This window comes from Ahaetulla prasina, chromosome 1 (genome assembly GCF_028640845.1).
Source record: "Ahaetulla prasina isolate Xishuangbanna chromosome 1, ASM2864084v1, whole genome shotgun sequence".
Lineage (NCBI taxonomy): Eukaryota > Metazoa > Chordata > Lepidosauria > Squamata > Colubridae > Ahaetulla > Ahaetulla prasina.
Genome location: NC_080539.1, coordinates 262,954,575 through 262,974,808, shown reverse-complemented (window position 1 = coordinate 262,974,808; position 20,234 = coordinate 262,954,575). Strand labels below are relative to the sequence as shown.

General features: G+C 37.1%; 1 protein-coding gene across 1 annotated transcript in view; it reads left to right on the top strand.

The window, feature by feature from the left end:
* Positions 1-20,234, top strand: part of MUC6 (mucin 6, oligomeric mucus/gel-forming) — a 70,696-nt gene that overhangs the window by 14,262 nt on the left and 36,200 nt on the right. Inside the window, exons 2-7 of the mRNA XM_058160186.1 lie at positions 5,587-5,631; positions 7,160-7,400; positions 9,030-9,156; positions 13,802-13,889; positions 14,611-14,720; positions 15,450-15,657. Of these exons, the coding sequence (XP_058016169.1) occupies positions 5,587-5,631; positions 7,160-7,400; positions 9,030-9,156; positions 13,802-13,889; positions 14,611-14,720; positions 15,450-15,657 (819 nt within the window). The remainder of the gene's footprint in view (positions 1-5,586; positions 5,632-7,159; positions 7,401-9,029; positions 9,157-13,801; positions 13,890-14,610; positions 14,721-15,449; positions 15,658-20,234) is intronic.

The following is a 20,234-nucleotide window of genomic DNA, read 5'->3' as shown; positions in this document are numbered from 1 at the left end:
GCCTGGTGACATTTGAACTGCCAAATTGCAGGCAGCTGGCAGTCAGCAAAAGTAGCCTGCAGTATATCACTCTAGCCACTGTACCACTGTGGCTCAATTATGCTGTCTGAAGTTATCTAACTATGCCTACATGCCTTCAGGAATACTGATGACTGCTATGAAGCTCTGTTTACTTCACTTTAACCTTGATTGGCTAGGTGATTTTAGAAACTTTCCATAGCAGGCCTACATAATAAACAGACCATGGTCAACACACATCCCTCTAAGCAGCCTTGTGCATCACCCCAGCATTTTTTAAAAGCTCAATAAAATCACCACCACCAAATGTCACCACCACCATGATAGCTCCGGCACAGCTGCCACACCAAAAAGGCACACTGCTCAGCATCTCCCATGACTGCAGACCTCACCTGACACTGCTAATTCTGTCTAGCCACTGAGCAGCTTATTGGCAAGGAGCTATAATTCTGTGATTATTTTTAATTTACCAGTTGTATAAGTTTTATTAAGATTCCTTCGTCCTATATTAGGACAGTTCTGAATGTCTTAACATCTGCTCAGCAACGTCTAAAGATAAAATTGTTCCCATTGTTGAAATAAAGCCTTTTGTGAAATGCCTACGATCAATCTGTCCCTAAAATTTCATTCTTTTGTCTTCCAATTGTCACTTGGTTTCTTAGGCAATTACTTAACACAGAATAGATTTCTTAGGTCCTGAGTCCTTTGGCAAAAGCAGGCCTGCTCATACACCAGACTGCTCTTGTTGAAAATCTTGTGAAAATATTCAACATTTATCAATATAAATCAATGTTTGTATTTATCTATCAGTATATTTTTCTCAATATAAAAATATTTATCCATATCTGGTGTGGAAACAGTAAAGGTTAAAGATTCAAACACGTGAACTGTCTATGGCCTGGTGGCCATTCATGGGGACATACACTGCAGTTTCTTCATCTGTGTTTAGTTTCATAACATTTATGTATTTGAAGCATCTCTGCTTCTAATTATGTTATACAGCAAACCTACTAAAATCAATGCCCTCTACTGAGAAAACCTTGCCTCTGCCTTCAAGTGGCAACAATAACAGCATTTATCTGCAATAACTAAATACAGTTCAACTGTTTCAGACCTATCCCAAACAAAATAGTTCAACCTGTTCTATTTTTCTTGGCTACTAGTCCCTTTGTTTCAATTACTCCGTACCGAAAAGTTCTAATTGTGTGTTTACATTTTGGACTGACTGACAATATATGGGGTTGTTGTCAATCTTAGTGGCTTTTTCTTGCTTCAGATCTTGAGCTGGGGAATGTTTTTATGATATACAGAATTGTCTCCTTCCACTAAATGGAGTCACATTTTGCTACAGCAGCCTCAGCTTAACTTTGCTTGTCAGAAGGTCACAAAATATGGCCACATGATACTGGAACGTTGCAATCATCATAAATGGGAGTCAAGTAGCCAAATGTAAATCATGTGACCATGGGGATGCTGAAATGGTTATAAGTGTGAAAAATGATCATAACTCACTTTTTTCAGTGCTGTTGTTGCTGATGGTGACTAAGCAAACTGTTCTAAGTTGAGGACTACCCAGTGGATATAGGGATGTATCAGCCCAGCTGCATTTAATGAATGTATTATTATTTATGTATGTATTAAATTTGTTTGCCACCCATCTCACCAAGAGTGGACTCTGGGCAGCTTATAACGTTAAAAAGAAGAAAGCAATACAGAAATAATGTATATAGATTCATTTAATGAAATGGATCCCCACATGTAAACAATGTAGCTGTTGGCAAATTTAAAAAAGAAAAACACCAAGAATGTAAATTTGCAGTTTACCTCCAAAAGAGGAAATAGTGACCTGGGAACATTGGCAATATCAAACCTCTAACAAGGCACCCATTTGAGAAATCTACCACAGAAGTCGATGAAGAAAATGCCACATAGCAACAGGAGCAGGGGTGAAATGCTCCCGGTTTGGACCGGCTTGGACAAGTAGGTAGTGTTCTGATAAATCAGACATATATCTACACTATCTACAACTAAAATTCCTGTTTATCTGTGTATAACCTTTAACTGGACAAAACAATGCATTGTAGGGCATACTTCAAATGGACTAATTTACAGAATGTGTCCAAAATCCAGAACCCGTGACTCCCATGGAATTGAAATCTGGCAAATTTTATAAAATATTTTTTGACATGAAAATTACCATAAAACATTTTATGACATGATACAAAATTTCATAAAACATTTTCTATAGTTAACTCCTGATGTTTGACTGCACTATGCACCATTCACTATGGACTACCCTTTTTTCCCTAAAATAAGACATCCCTGATAATAGGGCCAATTGGGCTTTTGATCACATGGCAATAAGGCCAAGCGCTTATTTCAGGGTTCAAAAAAAATATAAGACAGGGTCTTATTTTCGGGGAAATACTGTATTCTGAAGACAGGTAGATCTCTGAAAATCTCCCTTAATTTTTAAGAACTTTTCCAGTACATTAGAAAATGTGCCAAGTTGAAAATGTTGAGGAATCTGTTAAGGAAATATCTCTGAAACAATGATGGGAGTCATTGATTTTTCTAGTCATCTTATAAAAAATACGATATGGTTATAACCAGTGGTGGGATTCAGCCAGTTCGCACCACTTCGGGAGAACCGGTTGTTAACTTCCTGAACAATTTGGCAAACAGGTTGTTGGAAGAAATCGTTAGGGCAGAGAACCGGTTGTTAAATTACTTGAATCCCACCACTGGTTATAACATAATGTAAACTTCGATCCTCTCAGCTACATATTTTCCCATTGTTCCATCTATATACTATCAATTTTTGTCCTTTTTATCATAAGTCTTTCACTTCTTTTTCTTCTTTCATAATTCATAAAAAAATTGTACATTTTAGTCATTACATGTTGATCATTTGTACACAATTCTATTTCAAACTCAGTCTTATGATGATCAAAACCATAAATGATTTTGCCAACTTTAAATCTTTCTAACAATTTTAAACAAGAGAAATATTGACATTTATGTCCTTCTGATACCAGTTCTTTTCTTGGTTTTATTTTAAATTCCCCTTTAGGAAAATCCTAATATCTCATAATAAGTTAACCATTTGTGTTTGCTTATTATTTCCTGTCAGCAATATGCTTTTTGTGCTGATAGCCACAGAGGTGCTTTCAGGCTCAATGAGGATTTGTATCTATTTTATATTTTCAATATGGCTCATCTAACAATGGTTTTTAAAATCCATACTGACTTATCACCACAAATATCCATGCCACCAAATCTCAGCTCGTGTCCTTCTAATTCTATTTCATGGTCATACTGAAACCAAACAGCAAGCTGCAAAATAAAAATTCAAATCAGGTAGACCCAATACTCCTCATTCGTAGCATCTTATAATATCTTATATTTCATTGTGATTTTTCCCCTGCCACACAAATTTAGAGGCATCATTCTGCTACTGTTTAAATGGTGCATCAGTTGTCAAAACAAGTATTGTCTGAAACAAAAACTTCACTTTAGGTAAGGCATTCATTTTTATCACAAAATTCTCCCCAGCAATGACAGTTGTGATTGCTCTCTCAAGACATACATTTTTAACTCCACCCCGCATCTTAACACAATTATTTTGAAATAGTGTATAGTTCATAGTTGTCATAATGATACCCAAATGTTTTACCTTTTTCTCAAATTTAAAAGCTTTGACTCATCAGCTGGTTGATCTTCTATTTCCATATTTTTATTAACTTCTTCATCTTCTATTTATTAATCTTAAAACCTACTAATTCACCAAATTCTTTAAATTTGTCTATTAATATTGCAATTCCCTTTAAAGGGAACCAACACCATCATCTGCAAGAGCACATAACTTATACATTTATTATACATTTATTTTTTAATCATTAGCCCCATAATCCTCTCATATATCTATTCAATATTTCCAGAAGTAAAATAAACAAGAGAAGGGACCATGGGAATCCTGTTTTGTTTTATACAGTGTTTCTCAATTTCAACAACTTTAAATTGGATTTTAATTCCTAAAATTTCCCATCCAGATTTCAACTCCCAGAGTTCTTCATCCTAAAGTTGATGAGGCTAAGAAACACTGTTCAATAGGATAAGACTGTAGCTATGAGCCCATAATTTGCTAATCAAGACTTGAAAAGTTAAAAAAATAACATATAGAACTAGGCATTTTGAAAGGATCTCATTGTGGTGGTATCAGATGACCTTTATATCTAATAAGCTGTATTGCTTTCTAAGAGTTGAGATTCTTCAAAAACCAGACCAAACCAAGTCCCACTTGTTCTTGAAATTGAAACATGTTTCAAAGTCAATACAGTTCAAAATAAAACTAATAAAATATTAGATTTTAAATCACTTTCAGAAGAACTTCATGAATGAAAATCCCAGGACATAAATATAAAATGCTCATTATTTTCATTCTCAGGGAAGTTATACATGTAAAATATAAGCTATGTCACAATACCTATTGTGATTTAATACCTGACTTACCCATAGGGAAGTACTTGAGAATTGAAATCTTCCTCAAACACTTATATAGAAGTGGTAACTGGGACAAAGTATCAAGTTATGCCCTGTAGCACACGGAAACAACTGTTGTGTTCTAAATATATCCATGGCTAATCCACTTTAATGGGCAAATATTTTTGAAAATAAACAAATCCAGACCTTGGGTTGCAGGATCTTAATGCATTTATAAATTAATAAATAATGTGTCTTTCATAACATGGAAATCTTAGTAGATTCAGGTTTTTTCTTCTAGAACACCAAGATGAGGAAAATATGTGACATACTATTTCTTATTGTTCCATTCTTGTGTCTCTTAAAATATTTGAATGGGCCAACAGGGAAATTATATTTTCCTAGTCCTTGAATGTCAAGATGATGTAATTTTCCACTGCATCAGTCCATCCTGTACAGTAATATGCCTAAATGAATATAGTGTAGAATTTAGTTGTGCAGCAATTACTGTTTCCCACAGTATTATCTTGTGGTGGCTTTTTAATTCTGCATTTACCTTGGTGATGAAGAGCCACAAAGTGATATAATGATGTTCAGCAGACAGGGTAGGATGGAATCTTGGAAATTCTTTTCTTGAATTAAGCTCCATTTTATATTAGAATGATTGCTAACATCTATATTAGGCAGTCTTTCTTTTCTGCCAATTTTCTTTCTTAAATAACTTCTGAAACGTCAGTTTCGGGATATGTTGTGTTGTGTTGTGTTTGTTGTGTTACATTATTATTCTGTGTTATACTATTCATTGTTATTAGATTATACTGTATATTCAGGGATATTTCAGGGAATTAAACCAAGTCAAAACTAGTTGCAAATCATCATGAAAATTCAGTTGCTGTTGTGAGCCAAGTTTTCTCTAAACCAGCTCTGTTCCCAATGCCTTGCGATGACAAGTCCCAAAATTTCCTGATTCATCTGGACAGCATCAAATGGAAGAAAGCCTTTCCTTTCTTCTGACATGAAATGTAGGAAATTTCATACAGATATGTAAAAACACAACCCATATTTCTCTTTTTTCTGTTTTTGCAGAGACCTATTCAGAAGGGCAGAGAAGTCTAGATGGACATCACTCAGGTATTTCTGCTTCCATTTCTATAAGGCCAGTATTTCAAAAATCAGATCTATGTATAGGATTTTATTTTTTATTTTATTTTTGCTAAAATCCACAGACATTGCTTAGCAGTGTCTATTCCAGCTTTTGCATTATAGTCAGTGCACTGAAAGTCTAGAAGCAGCTAAAATAGGATTTGTCCAGCTTGCTTACCCAGTTGATTGGTCCAAGAGCTGGGAATTGAAAAAGAAAAACTCAGCTGTTTAACAAGTCTGTATTTTAGCTGCCGCTGCTGCTAATTCTGCCATCAGTTTTTCTTGAACTTCCATGAAGTCCCGTAATATACATCTGAATTCTTTATTGCTGCAAGTAATATATATCTCTCCTTAGTGTACACAAAATTATTTAAACATTCATTGCTTTTCAGTAACTGTTAAGATCAAGTACAACATATATAGTCTCCCCAATTCCAAGAAGCAATTCTTTATTTTTCATTATTTAGGAATTGGGTTTTGTTTTGTTTTTTGCATTTTGTTAAAATAGAATAGAATAACAGAGTTGGAAGGGACCTTGGAGGTCTTCTAGTCCAACCCCCTGCCCAGGCAGGAAACCCTACACCATTTCAGACAAATGGTTATCCAACATTTTCTTAAAAATTTCCAGTGTTGGAGCATTCACAACTTCTGGAGGCAAGTTGTTCCACTGATTAATTGTTTTAACTATCAGGAAATTTCTCCTTAATTCTAAGTTGCTTCTGTCCTTGATTAGTTTCCACCCACTGCTTCTTGTTCTACCCTCAGGTGCTTTGGAGAATAGTTTGACTCCTTCTTATTTGTGGCAACCCTGAGATATTGGAACACTGCTATCGTGTCTCCTCTAGTCCTTCTTTTCATTAAACAAGACATACCCAGTTCCTGCAACTGTTCTTCATATGTTTTAGCCTCCAGTCCCCAAAATTAATTTTGATTGTAAAAAAAAAAAGACTGCTGTTTTGTTCTTTAACCATTCCTTTTACCCAGCCTTCATCAACCCATTGCTCTGCTCATGCACTTAATCCTGTAGTAATCAACTACACTTTCCTCAGTTCCTACAATGTTGTCATCTCCCTGCCTTTATAGTTCAATAGATGGCATTTTGCCTGTCCCAGAAAGTTGCTCAGGCTTCCTGGGCCTTTCTGTTCTTGTTTTCCCTTACTATCATCCTTATCTATAATATTCAAGCTTAACTTGCTTGTTTCTACAAATGCCAAGCTATTCAACCCTCCAAATATTTGGAAGATTTCCATCCTTGAAAGGATTATTCTAAAAATAGTGGAAGGGTCTTTGTCGTTTATATGGAAAACCTCAGTAAAATTTCACGTGGACAAAATGCCTGGGCACTGTGCCTTTGCGTGTGGTGGATCATGGCCTTGAATCTGAGATGAGAAACAAACAAAAGAAACTTAAAAGACAGCTGTAAATGAGAGTGAAGAGAAAACAGTATCTAAACAACTAGTTGGATTTCTATAAAGCCCCATAGAATCTCATTACATTACTATTTTCTTTCTTTAAGCTCTGGACAAGGGTTCTTGTTCCACCTGGAGCACTGGCCACTTCTCAACCTTTGACAATTACCTGTACGATTTCTCGGGGACTTGTAATTATGTCTTTGCTACCGTCTGTGATGAGACCTCTCCGGACTTCAACATACAGTTCCGTCGTGGTCTGAACAAGACAATTGAAAGAATTATCATTCAAGCGGGCCCAAATACTATTATTGTTGACAAAAGTGGCATAACAATCAAGGATTATGGGTAAGCATCCAGTAAAAAAACGGTTTTGTTCTGCTGCAATCTAAAGCTTCTTCTATAAAGTTGAAGGAGTATGGCAACCATCTTATATGAAATTGTGCCCTTGGGCTTCAGCTCTAAAATAATGTGCTTGTCATGAATCATCATTAAAGTACTGGGAAGCTGCAACTGATGCTGAGAAGGGCATCCACACTGTGTACACTTTTAGTGGAAGGTGCATCCCAGTAGTGAAATCCAATTTTTTTACTACCGCTTCATGGCTGGGCATGGCTTGGTGGGCATGGCAGGGGAAGGATACTGCAAAATCTCCATTCCCATTCCACTCCAGGGGAAGGATATTGCAAAATCCCCATTCTCACCCCACTCTGGGGCCAGCCAGAGGTGGTGTTTGCCAGTTCTCCGAACTACTCAAAATTTCTGCTATTGGCTCTCCAGAACCTGTCAGAATCTGCTGGATTTCACCCCTGGTGCATCCCATTTCTCATAATGTATCAGTTTTGGCTAACTACCTATGAGTAACAAGAATGTTTTTGTACTTTTTGCCAATGGGTAATAAAATTGCCAACACAACACCATCAAATTGATATTTATATAGCTTCTATAATGTAATCCAAATAGATCTTGTCTTCTCTATAGAATTGATTTTCTGAATCTTTTTTGTAAAAGAAGTGTATGTGTGAGTGAGAGGGTGTTTGTGTGTGTGTGATCATTCATCATCATTTTAGTCATTGTCTATCCACTAAAAGGTCATAGAATGGATCCCACTTGATAAAAAGCATCCAGGATAGATAGATAGATAGATAGATAGATAGATAGATAGATAGATAGATAGATAGATAGATAGATAGATAGATAGATACAGACACAGACACAGACACAGACAGTATATATATAGCATCATGCCATCACATCACAAGCTCTGCATGTCTTGGACACATGTAAAATATCATCAGACTGATACATTTGACACCCAAGGAGACACCATTGCATCATAGCTAAATAACCTTTGAAAACATCACCATTTCTTTTTGGGCCTCCCAAAGACCACAAGGGCAGGAAATCATATTAGTTTTTCTTTATACACTTTATACTGTGCCATTCTGAGGCCTCTAGGTGGTTGTGAGCTGCAAGTGGCCTGAAAACCATAACTTTATCATTGTCCAATGGGATATCCCACACATAATAATAGATGTAGTACTCACTTAAACTAACAACAATCAGGACCAGCAATTTCACTATCAAGTGACACAGTTGTAAAATGAAAAAACTCATGTGACTGTACCCAATTTATGTCAGCATTTTGTCTGTTCCAGCTGCAGTCATTAAGTGCAATGTCAAGGAACAACAACTTGCAATTTCCTGCCAGATTTCATATTTCTACTTTAGGACCGGTGAATGTTTCAGATGTTTCTGAATTACAGCTCTCAGCATTCCTCACCCAGACTCTATTGGTTAGGGCTGCCAGGTTTTAGGTTCAGGCAAATAGGGAAGTCCACTGTTCATTTTATCTCATTAGAAAATGAAAATGCAGTGACATTTGAATATGAATGCCAATAAAGTTCACATCATTTGATTCTGAAGGTGAACCTTTACAATTCCGCCAAGTGTCTAAATGTGTATGTTTATCCCTAGTAAAATCCAATTGCCATATACTAGAAATGGAATTCAGATTGCACCATTTGGCCACAATATCCGTTTAATATTCAAGCAGAAGGAAGCAGAACTTGTTGTTTTCTGGAACAACGATGACTTTCTCATGGTGAGTAAAGTTTTTATTTTTCATAGTGACTATGATTTTGGAAGTCTAAAAATTCCAGGCACATGTTAAATAAATTATTCTTTGGCTTTGCTTGAAATACTGAAGATGGAACACGGTAAAGCCAAAGAGTAATGATTTTAACAATCATTATTTTAATTAGACGATTTAATGCACTTTACGTTTGTAGTTTAGGCCAGGGGTCTCCAACCTTGGTCCCTTTAAGACTTGTGGACTTCAGCTTCCAGAGCTCCTCAGCCAGCTTTGCTGGCTGAGGGACTCTGGGAGTTGAAGTCCACAGTCTTAAAGGGACCAAGGTTGGAGATCCGTGGTTTAGGCAGTGCAAGGTTGCCCCTCTTAACATGGCAGAGGGGAAAAATCTCTATTCGAGGTGCCAAAAAATAGCCTACAGTAAGGTAAGGAAGCAAGATATTCCAAGAAAAATGGCTCACATGTGTATTTAGTTTGTTTGCCTGACAAAAAATTTGCATTGAAAATTTCAGTGTAAACTTCCTGATAATTTCTGCAGCTATATTATTCAGTCATTTATTTTAATTCATATTTTTAAGGCAATCCAACTCCAAATTTTTTTTTTTTTTTTAAAAAGCGCATTGCCTGCAACCAAGCAAAAAAGAATAAACATATCTAGGAAAATAAGCTTATACTGTAACTAAAATAGACCATACACACCAGGTAGAGACATTGTTATTGATCCTGGAACTTGGCAGTATTGGGGTACTTTGTAATCCCCCAATATGGCATTCAATAGCACCATCCAGAGACCAGGATATTGAGGATTCAAAGACTTGGCATCATGGTTGATTTTTGAGTGCTAGGCAGCAGAATTGGTTTCAAATATTAATTCTGCCTTTTCCGTGTATAATCCAGTCCAATTTCCTGCCAAATCTCCCTCTACCCATCATCACTCAGATGCTACTACTTGCCTTATTTTCTATATCGATTACCTGTCTTCTCACAACCCTTCTCACAACCCTCCCAAATCTTGAGGACTAATATCTCCACAACAACCAATCTTCCATCTCCACAACAACCAGTCAACCAATCAGCTTCAGCTGATCACCTGTCTACAGAATCTCCAAAAACAGCTTCTGTCATAGTGCCCTCACGTGTTGTAAGGCATGTCAGACTATGTCAAAGGAAAAGTGGGCCAAACATGGAATTATCCTACAGGTCTCTGTTGATAGTCTGCTTTATATACTTCATCTATATGTGGCACTGGTTGGACAAAATGATATACAAAACATCCTCATTCAAAAGATTGCTACAGATAAAGTAAAATAATTAAACAAGCACAGTAACATCACTAACTCACCCACCATATCTCTCACCCATATCAACTCATTTAAATCTTCTATTCCCCTTTTCCCCATCTCTCTCATTTATGTAGCTTTCTTCTCTATTTTTTCTCCTCTGCCTTGCCATTTGAGAGAAAAGCATTTTGGGCAGAGATGGTTTCCAATGGAAAAGCAGAAGGGAAGAGATTCCTCTGCCTTTCACTCCTTTCTCAACAACCTTCCAGTTAACGAATGTGTGTGAGGACAAGAGCAGGGAAAGCCAAAAGAAAAGGGCCAGAGGCCAGGATAGTCCAATTCCAGGGGTGGGTTGCTGGGGGTTCGCAGGGGTTCAGGAGAACCTCTAGCCTAGATTCTGTGCAGTTTGGAGAACCCCCAAATCGCACTCCTGGCCGGTCCCGCCCACCCCAGCCCTCCCAGGAGTCCTCATGTGGCCTGTTTTGGATGCAGGGTGTATGCAGAGGCTCAGGAAGGGCGAAAAACAGTTCAGAAAAAGTTCAGAAAGAAGTTCAGAAAGAACCTCCAGAGGGCCTCTGGAGTCTGGGGAGGCTGTTTTCACCCTCCCGGAGGCTCAAACAAAGCCTCCGGAGCCCGGGAAGGGCAAAAATGCCATCTCCCCCGGCTGTGGTACAGGAGGCCGACTAGGCCACACCCACCATGGCCACGCCCACCCAGCAACTGGACAGAGAACCCCTTGCTAAAAATTTTGAAGCCCACCCCTGTCCATTATAATAACTACAAGCAAGCATGAACCACTTCTCACAGAATGAAATGGATGGCTCTTCATCCCTTACAATGTCAAGACAAGATGCAGAATTTGAGCCTTGGGATTTGCAACAGAAAGGGCTTAAAGAATAGATTTTGCATTAACTACTGGTCTATCATTATTAAAGACTTTCCTAATACTTATACTGAATAAATTTCATCAGAGCAATGTCCTTGGAATTTCTGGCTGTGAACCTTCCAGTCTGAATATCTGTCTGAATGAAGCTGGCCAGAAGTATTGCAAGTGAAAAATAGCAGAAAGTGGTGGGGGGACTAAAACATGTTTTTATTTCTGTACACACCTCCGTATAAACACACACACTCCTACAAAGTCTTCTATTCCAAATAGTCCAGTCTTTAAAGCAACAATTACTGGACCGCTGCTGTCAACATTTATATAAAGTACAACTTCACTCATTGTTTTAAAGGTATCATTTAAAAATCTCTGGGTACATCCAATAATAGTTGACAGTCATAATTAAAGAAAAACCCTGCATTCAACAGAAGCAGGAACACATTGAGACTGGCAATCTGAGAGGCACCACATAATGGATTTAATGGTCTGCTCTAAACCTTCTTCAGGAATAGTAAAATAGACCTTCTGAAAATACATTATTGGAAGTAAATTTTTTCTATATTGAAGTTTTCCACATATTCACCATTTGTAATTATTTTTGCTCTCTGGGTAGAATAAATTGCCCTAATCATTTCTATAAAGTTTTTCTCCCAATTCATTTCTATTAATTGGTTGATCATAAAGTCCCAGTTCAAGTTATTGAAAGCTTTCTGTGCGTCTAAGAATATCAGAGCTACTTGCTTATCTGGGTGGGCTTCATAATAATAATAATAATAATAATAATAATAATAATAATAATAATAATAATAATAATAATATTATTATTATTATTATTATTATTATTATTATTATTATTATTATTTAATTTGTATACCGCCCTTCTCTCGAAGGACTCAGGGCAGTGAACAGCCACATAAAACAACAATCAAATACACACAGTACAGATAAAACAACAGCTAAAAAACTTATTCAAATTTGCCCCAAATTTAAAATACATTTAAAAACCCAAAAAACTAATTAAAAATTAAAAACCCATAAAAACATCTAAAAATTCTATGCCAGTCCCGCACAGAAAAATAGGTACGTCTTAAGCTCGTGGCGAAAGGTCCGAAGGTCAGGAAGTTGTCGAAGTCCAGGGGGAAGTTCGTTCCATAGGGTAGGAGCCCCCACAGAGAAGGCCCTTCCCCTGGGGGCCGCCAGCCGACATTGCTTGGCTGACGGCACCCTAAGGAATCCCTCTCTGTGAGAGCACACGGGTCGGTGGGAGGCAAATGGTGGTAGTAGGCGGTCCCGTAAGTAACCCGGTCCTAAGCCATGGAGCGCTTTAAAGGTGGTAACCAACACCTTGAAGTGCACCCAGAAGACCACAGGCAACCAGTGCAGCTTGTGCAGGATTGGTGTTATATGGGAGCTCTGAACAGCTCCCTCTATCACCCGCGCAGCTGCATTCTGGACTAACTGGAGTCTCTGGGTGCTCTTCAAGGGGAGCCCCATGTAAAGAGCATTGCAGTAGTCCAGGTGAGAGGTAACAAGAGCATGATAATATTGTATATTCATAATATTCAATAATATAATATTGAATATTCATAATATTCAAGTACATTTATGATGGTTCTCATGTTATTTTTGATGTATCTGTTGGGCAAAAAAACATTTTGATCTGATTTAATAATTTCACTTAATATACTTTTAATCCTCTCTGCTACTATGGCCATAAATACCTTATAATCGGCATTTAACAGCAAGATTGGCCTATAGTTCTGAATCGTCTGTTTTTCAGTATTGCTTTTGGGGATAAGTGTTATTAAAGCTTCCGTCCAGGAAATAAAATTGATAACTATTATATAAAACATTGCTCTTTATTGTAAGCTAGTAATGAAAAAACATTAGGAGATGAAGAGAGAAGATTAGTTACTATTTAAAATATCCTGTCTGATTGTCCACTATGGACCATGTCTTGGATGATAACATCTAATTTGAATAGTGTTGCCAGATGGAATATGTTCAAGCAATAACGCAAGGCAATAATGACAAGGTAAGTGACCATCTGTTTCCTCTTGGGGAAAAAAAAAACAGTGGCTGGGAAAGAATATTTGAAGACAAATTCCAGAGGAGGAGCTGTACTAGGTTGTCAACACAAGAACAAACAGAAGTCATATGTGATGCCTTGTAGATCAGCAGGTTTACTGTGGCATAAATCTGTTAATCATTTAGGGTGTTACAGCAGGACAGCTTCTTAAATATTTTTTCTGCTAATAGTGGAGTGTCTCACTATTAATATTGCAGCATAGGTCAGGCTGACCTGGACTGCAGCCCATTATTGGGTTAACAAATATTGTAATAGGCATGTTGCTGTCTGAATTGGCTCAGAGGTGCATTCCACTGATCAAAATGGCATTACTGTATAAATTTCATAATTTATAGCTGAGAGGAGAACATGCAAAATGGGTATATTACCAACAGGTAATTGATTTTCTTTTCCCCCTTTTTAAAGGTTTTAATTGAACAGAAATATATGGCAAAGACATGCGGATTGTGTGGAAATTTTGATGGGCAAGAGTTGAATGAGTTTCTGAGTGACGGTATGATTATTATTATTATTTATTAAATATAAATGCCACCTGACTTCTAGTGACCCTATCAATTAAAGCATGAAGAACATGGCCAAAAACAAATTAACAAGAAGACAGCAAAGGCAAGATAACAAACCAGGTGGAAAAAAAAGAAAACAATCTAAATTGAAAGGAAGCTCCAGACTTTCCCACCAAAGGCCTGGTTGAAGAGTCAGGCCTTCAGGCCTTCAAAACACCAGCAGAGTAGAGCTATTTGGATCTTGGGGTGGACCTCATTCCAGAAGGCCCTGAGTCTTCGGAGAAGGGCGGGATATAAATGTAAATTTAAAAAAAAAAAGGCAGATTCACTTCTGGGGTTCCCTTCGATGGCATTGCTTTGTTGAAGGAACTTGGAGCATTCCAATCCTTCCAATCAGCTGGATTGATCGTGTTCATCTTGGACTGTAAAACTAATGAGTTAATAGTAACTGATTTGGATTTTACAGGTATTGAGCTTATGGGGGGAAATTAAAAAATGCAAAAAGTAGGATGGAAAAGACTGAAATGACCATTCTTTGCCCAAACCCCAAAATATTTCAAAATTTTCCTCTAGAGCAGTATTTTTTAACCTTTTCAACTTGAAGAGGCAAGAAATTCAGCTCCCAGAATTCTCCAGCCAGCCATACTGGCTGAAGAATTCTTTAAGACTCATTTCGATTAAGTTCAGTAACATGCATATCTCAATTAACAGGTATTCTTCTGGACCCATATAAATATGCAAGTTTACATAAAATTGATGATCCTGCAGAGATCTGTCCTTTTGAAGGGATGATGACTCCTACCATTCCTCAAAAGAAAGACGTAAGCACTATGTCATTATTCTGCTAAATTTAAATTCTCTTAGGAAAAGAATGTGATAAAGAAATATTATAGATCTGAAGAAGCAAGAACAGACGGCCCCATCTGTCTGAAAGGGATTGAGGGAAAGTGTGTATATTGTAAATTTACCATTTTTCTATTGAATAATGTTTCAATCATTTTTGCTTTCCATTCATTATGGAGTTGCCTCTTCTCTCAGTTAGTTCTTAGTTAGTTAGTTCCCCACCTTGTCCTGCTCTAGTTTAAGCAGGTTTCCCTTTTCCTCCCAGCACAGGGAATCAGAAAAATATTCTTACCAATAAAAAATAATATTTGTAACTCAGGATTGAACAGTGAGGTCTTTGGCCCTCTCTGAGCTTGGTGATTTTCTTGCAAACAACCTAGTTTGGTAATGAAACATCTGCAAGAAAACAGCAAGAGAGCAGCAAGGACCCCACAAATATTTTTGCTTTGAATTTTTGCGGTGAGTTTGACACTGATATGAAAAGGAAAACCTCACTTCCTATTTTCTGTGTCTAGAAGTCAGCAGGACAAGACCAGGAACAAGTTGTGATGCAAGGGTGACAATCTGTCTAGCTTGAACCATAGAGCCTATACTAATGAATATTTGTAGCTTGATGAGATATTCTTCAAAATTCGTAGCGGTAGTCTTCAAAATTGACAATGTGCCTCACTTGACTGAGACTATATGTTTGTTCATTTTCTTCTTAGGCCACACTTTGCTTCCAACTGTTACGCCTCGTGTCACCGTCTTGCAATATTTCCAAAAAAGGGTTTGTTATCCGTTGCCAACTGGATATGCAAGCCTGTAGCAATCCCGGACACACCAATTGTACTTGTGCTACTCTTTCAGAATACTCACGGCAGTGTTCCATGTCTCATCAAGAGGTGACCAATTGGAGGACCAAAGATTTCTGTTGTACGTTCAATCATATACATCTCTAATTATCCATGCTGGGTAATATGTTTTAGCATCAACACTTTGAAAGTGTGCTTTCTTTGCAAATAGCACTCCAATGATGATTTGTATTAAGAAAAGAAACACGAATGAAGAGAGGCGTCTCTGTTAATGGTTCTTCTTCTTCTGCTCCTTATAATTGCATACTCTCTCGGTAGTTATGTTTGGATGGTTTTGCTTTTGATTGCTTCTTACCTTTTGCTGTATTTCTTTTCATCACTGCCAAGTTCCATCAGTGTGTCTTGATAGCTGTATCAAACTCAACTAGTGGTTATTGCCTGGATTGATTACCAAAGTATAAATGTAAATCAAGCCAATTTTTATATTCTCTTCAAAATAGCCTAGAGTCCAGAAAGATATAGATACAATTATTCACAATGTAATAGAATAGAATAGAATAGAATAGAATAGAATAGAATAGAATAGAATAGAATAGAATAGAATAGAATAGAATAGAATAGAATTTTTTATTGGCCAAGTGTGATTGGACACACAAGGAATTTGTCTTGGTGCATATGCTCTCAGTGTATATTAAAGAAAAGATACGTTCATCAAGGTACAACATTTAAAACACAATTGATGGTCAATATATCAATATAAATCATAAGGATTGCCTGCAACAAAGTTACAGTCATAGTCATAAGTGGAAAGAGATTGGTGATGGGAACAATGAGAAGATTAATAGTAGTGCAGATTTAGTAAATAGTTTGACAGTGTTGAGGGAATTATTTGTTTAGCAGAGTGGTGGCCTTCGGGAAAAAACTGTTCTTGTGTCTAGTTGTTCTGGTGTGCAGTGTTCTATAGCGTCATTTTAAAAGGGTAGGAGTTGAAACAGTTTATGTCCTGGATGTGAGGGATCTGTGCATTATGAATTATAATGCATGCAACTCAGTGATAACTGTTCATACACAAAACAGTCTCATCAAGGCATAGTATTATATATTAGGGCTATGCAATCCTTTGAGTTTGATTTAGAAGAGCTGGAATGATCTTGTGTCATTCTGGAACTAACATAGCAACTGTATGAGTTGCAGACTGGCATTTTTGTGGATTTCAGAATACCTTTTCCAAGTTAATAAGTGAATACATTGCTTTCAAAAATGTAATACATTTCACACATTGATTATTATTATTAGATAACCCTTTAAACATATATACAAACTTATAAGTGTATATGTGGATTCATCAAACCTAGGATTATAGGAATTTTTCCCATAAATGTGGCACTCAGAGAGTAGAGTCTCCTGTTTCAGTATTTGGAAACTTTTCTCCTTATTGGTGAAACTGTGGCCAACTATTATATATAACACATTTAAATATTAACAAATCCATTATGCGTTAATTAGAATGATTCTAGTGCTGTATTGAGTATATGGTGGCTCAGTGGCTAAGACGCTGAGCTTGTTGATCGAAAGGTCGGCAGTTCAGCAGTTCGAATCCCTAGTGCCACGTAATGGGGTGAGCTCTCATCATTTGTCCCAGCTTCTACCAACCTAGCAGTTTGAAAGCACGTAAAAAATGCAAGTAGAAAAATAGGGACCACCTTTGGTGGGAAGGTAACAGCGTTCCGTGCGCCTTTGCCATTTAGTCATGCTGGCCACATAACCATGGAGACGTCTTCAGGCAGCGTTGGCTATTCGGCTTTGAAAGGGAGATGAGCACTGGACCCTAGAGTCAGGAATGACTAGCACATATATGCAAGGGGAACCTTTACCTTTTACCTAGTGCTGTATTAAGCCTGTGAATTGCAGGTTGGCCACTCATAATATAAGTAAAGAACAGAACAGGCCATTCCCCACCCACCCAATCCAATAGAATGTTGGGAAGAAATTACATAAGGAGAGTTGAGATTCTGCATGTCCACCAGGAAGATAATTTTCTGGAAAAGTGAACAGAATTGAACCAAATTTGATCAGAAGATAGAAGCCATCAAAAGAAAGATCAGAGTAAGAAATGGTGTCGAACCAATTCAGGGTTAAAGAGAAAAAAACCCTCCCTTCCCCATCCTCAAGCCCATTTCTATGGGACAGGCAATAAGGCAACAGCTCTGAATATAACTTGCCTCTGTCCTCCCTTTGTCACATAACCCAAAACAGAGCCCTCCCTGTGATTCCCAGTATACATATAAATGCAACATTAGAGGGCAATAAAATTATGCATGGACATCCTTCCATAGAAATGTTGAATTAGCTTGGAACACAGAAGAAAATCCAGATACTTTCTATGACTGTTACTGGTAAAGGGTTGGAGAGTATTCCAGCTGATGTGCTCTGTATGCTTTCCTTGCCTTGTTAAAGACAAACAACAAGACAACTAAGCAGATACAGTTACTGACTAGACAAAAGTTCTCTAAAAGCATCAAAGGAAAAAAATACTTTAAATCAGTTCCCTCAACTCTGAGGATAGAAAATAATTAATGCCAAAACATTTTTTATTGAATCTTAAATAATAGTAAATTCTAAATAAAACACCCAGTGAGCATTGTATTTATTTTAATGCCCATACTGGGAAGAAATAATGGGATATAATTCAGGATTATGAGATTTATAATCCAGTGGGTTAGAAGCATCTGCTTGGGGCAGGTGAATTAAAAGAACTGTTAACTTCAGGCCACAGTATTTTCCACTAGAAGGCAGAAACTAATATATTAGGATAATTTCATTGCTGACTTCTTTTTTAATAGAGCCTTTGTGTTTAATATACTTTAGTATCTCATTGCTGTCTCTTATAAATTCAAGTTGGTAGCTATCCACAAATGATGACACATAATTCCATCCATTGACTAGAATAATAGAAGTTCCACCACCAATAGGCAGAAGTTAAAAGGCAGTCATCTCACATCTTAGAAATTATTGATAAATAATGTTGCTTTCTTGAAACAAATAGCTTTGAGAAAATGAAAGAGTAAGAAGGAAACTGTTAAAAAATACCCTTGTGTGGTCCAGGATGCAGAAGGTTCCTTTGTCCTTAAAGAGGCAAATAATTCAAGGGACAGTGCTTCCCTCTATTTGAGAACAGCAGCACCCTGATGGGACTCTGTAAAGCTGTCATGATCTGACAAGAAATATCAGCAGACCTTAGGCAGATAATACATATGCATGTGATCACAATGAGTGGTCTTTTCCCTTCTGGCAGGCAATGTCATGGGAAGGTCATAATGGCTTATTTTCCTCTTACCAGCAGCCAGCCTCAACATGATATCACAATAGTGGCCTGTCTTTGTAAGTCCAATACTGTCAAAGTGTGGCCACAGAGCCCAGACTCTCCTCTGGATGCAGATGGCTTCACAGCAGTCCTTCTCTTCCTTAAATAGGTTATATCATATAGTTTCTCTTTCACTAACATGAGCATATGGAAGAACATATGGACACAGTTTCTTCTTTTATAAAGGTGGGTAAAATCATTGTGATTACCTAAGGTTCTTGCTTTAAAAGAAAGGCAAGTATAGGTAAAGAAATAGGAGAAAAGGAGATATCAATGCCATTCATCCGAATAGAGTTTTTTTTTCCTTACAGAAGAAATCCATACAATATCCTAGCATACAGCTAACAAGGTTTCTGAGGAGATATTAAGACTTTCTGCTTCAGTTTTTGACTAATGTAAAAGCACATAGTTAAGATAATGCATGTCTCATTGTCTTCTCTGATGCCATGCTAATATCAAGTAAAAATTCATTAGCATAAATTAAATAGATTTTTTCTATTCCTAAATATATTTGATTTGGATTTTATCTTGAAAGTACATGAATAGCAAAAAAAAAAAAAAAAAAACATGGGTAGACAGAAAAAAAATCTCCTCTTTAAGCATCACAATATAAGATAGGATCCAGGCTACAGAAAATTGAAGAATACCGTGCTTTTGGGAGTATAAAACGCACCTTTTTTCCCCAAAAAAGAGGGTGAAAATCTGGGTGCGTCTTATACTCCGAATGTAGCCCCACCAAGCTTCTCAAACGGAGGTTTCAGACACTGAAAAAAGCATCAGAAAGGAAGCTTCAGAAAAGAAGCCCCCAAACAGAGTTTCAGAAAAGAAGCCTCAAACAGAGCTTCAGAGGCTTTTTTTCTGAAGCTTCTTTCAGAGGCTTTCAGAGGCATTAAAAAAAGTTTTTTCTGAAACAGAGTTTCAGAAGCTTCAGAGGCAGAAAAAAAAAGCAAGGCACAGAGCTCACAACCAAGGAACCTGTTGCTAAAATTCACCTTGGAACAGCTGATTGGGATATTCCGGGAGACCAATCCACCTGCCAATCAGCTTTTTTCTTATTTTCCTCCCCAAAATTCAAGGTGCGTCTTATACTCTGGAAAGTATGGTACATAACCTATGATATAATCTTATAGGAGCCATAACCATGTTTTTTGTATCTTTCAATTTAGATTTTTTTTATTTGTTTCCTAATACGATTTGACAGTTTATTAGTAACCTTGACTATCGCTAAGTATTGTTTCTTTTTATTCTTGAAGAATGTATTTTATTCTCCTTATGTGCACTGAGAGCATATACGCCAAAGACAAATTCCTTGTGTGTCCAATCACACTTGGCCA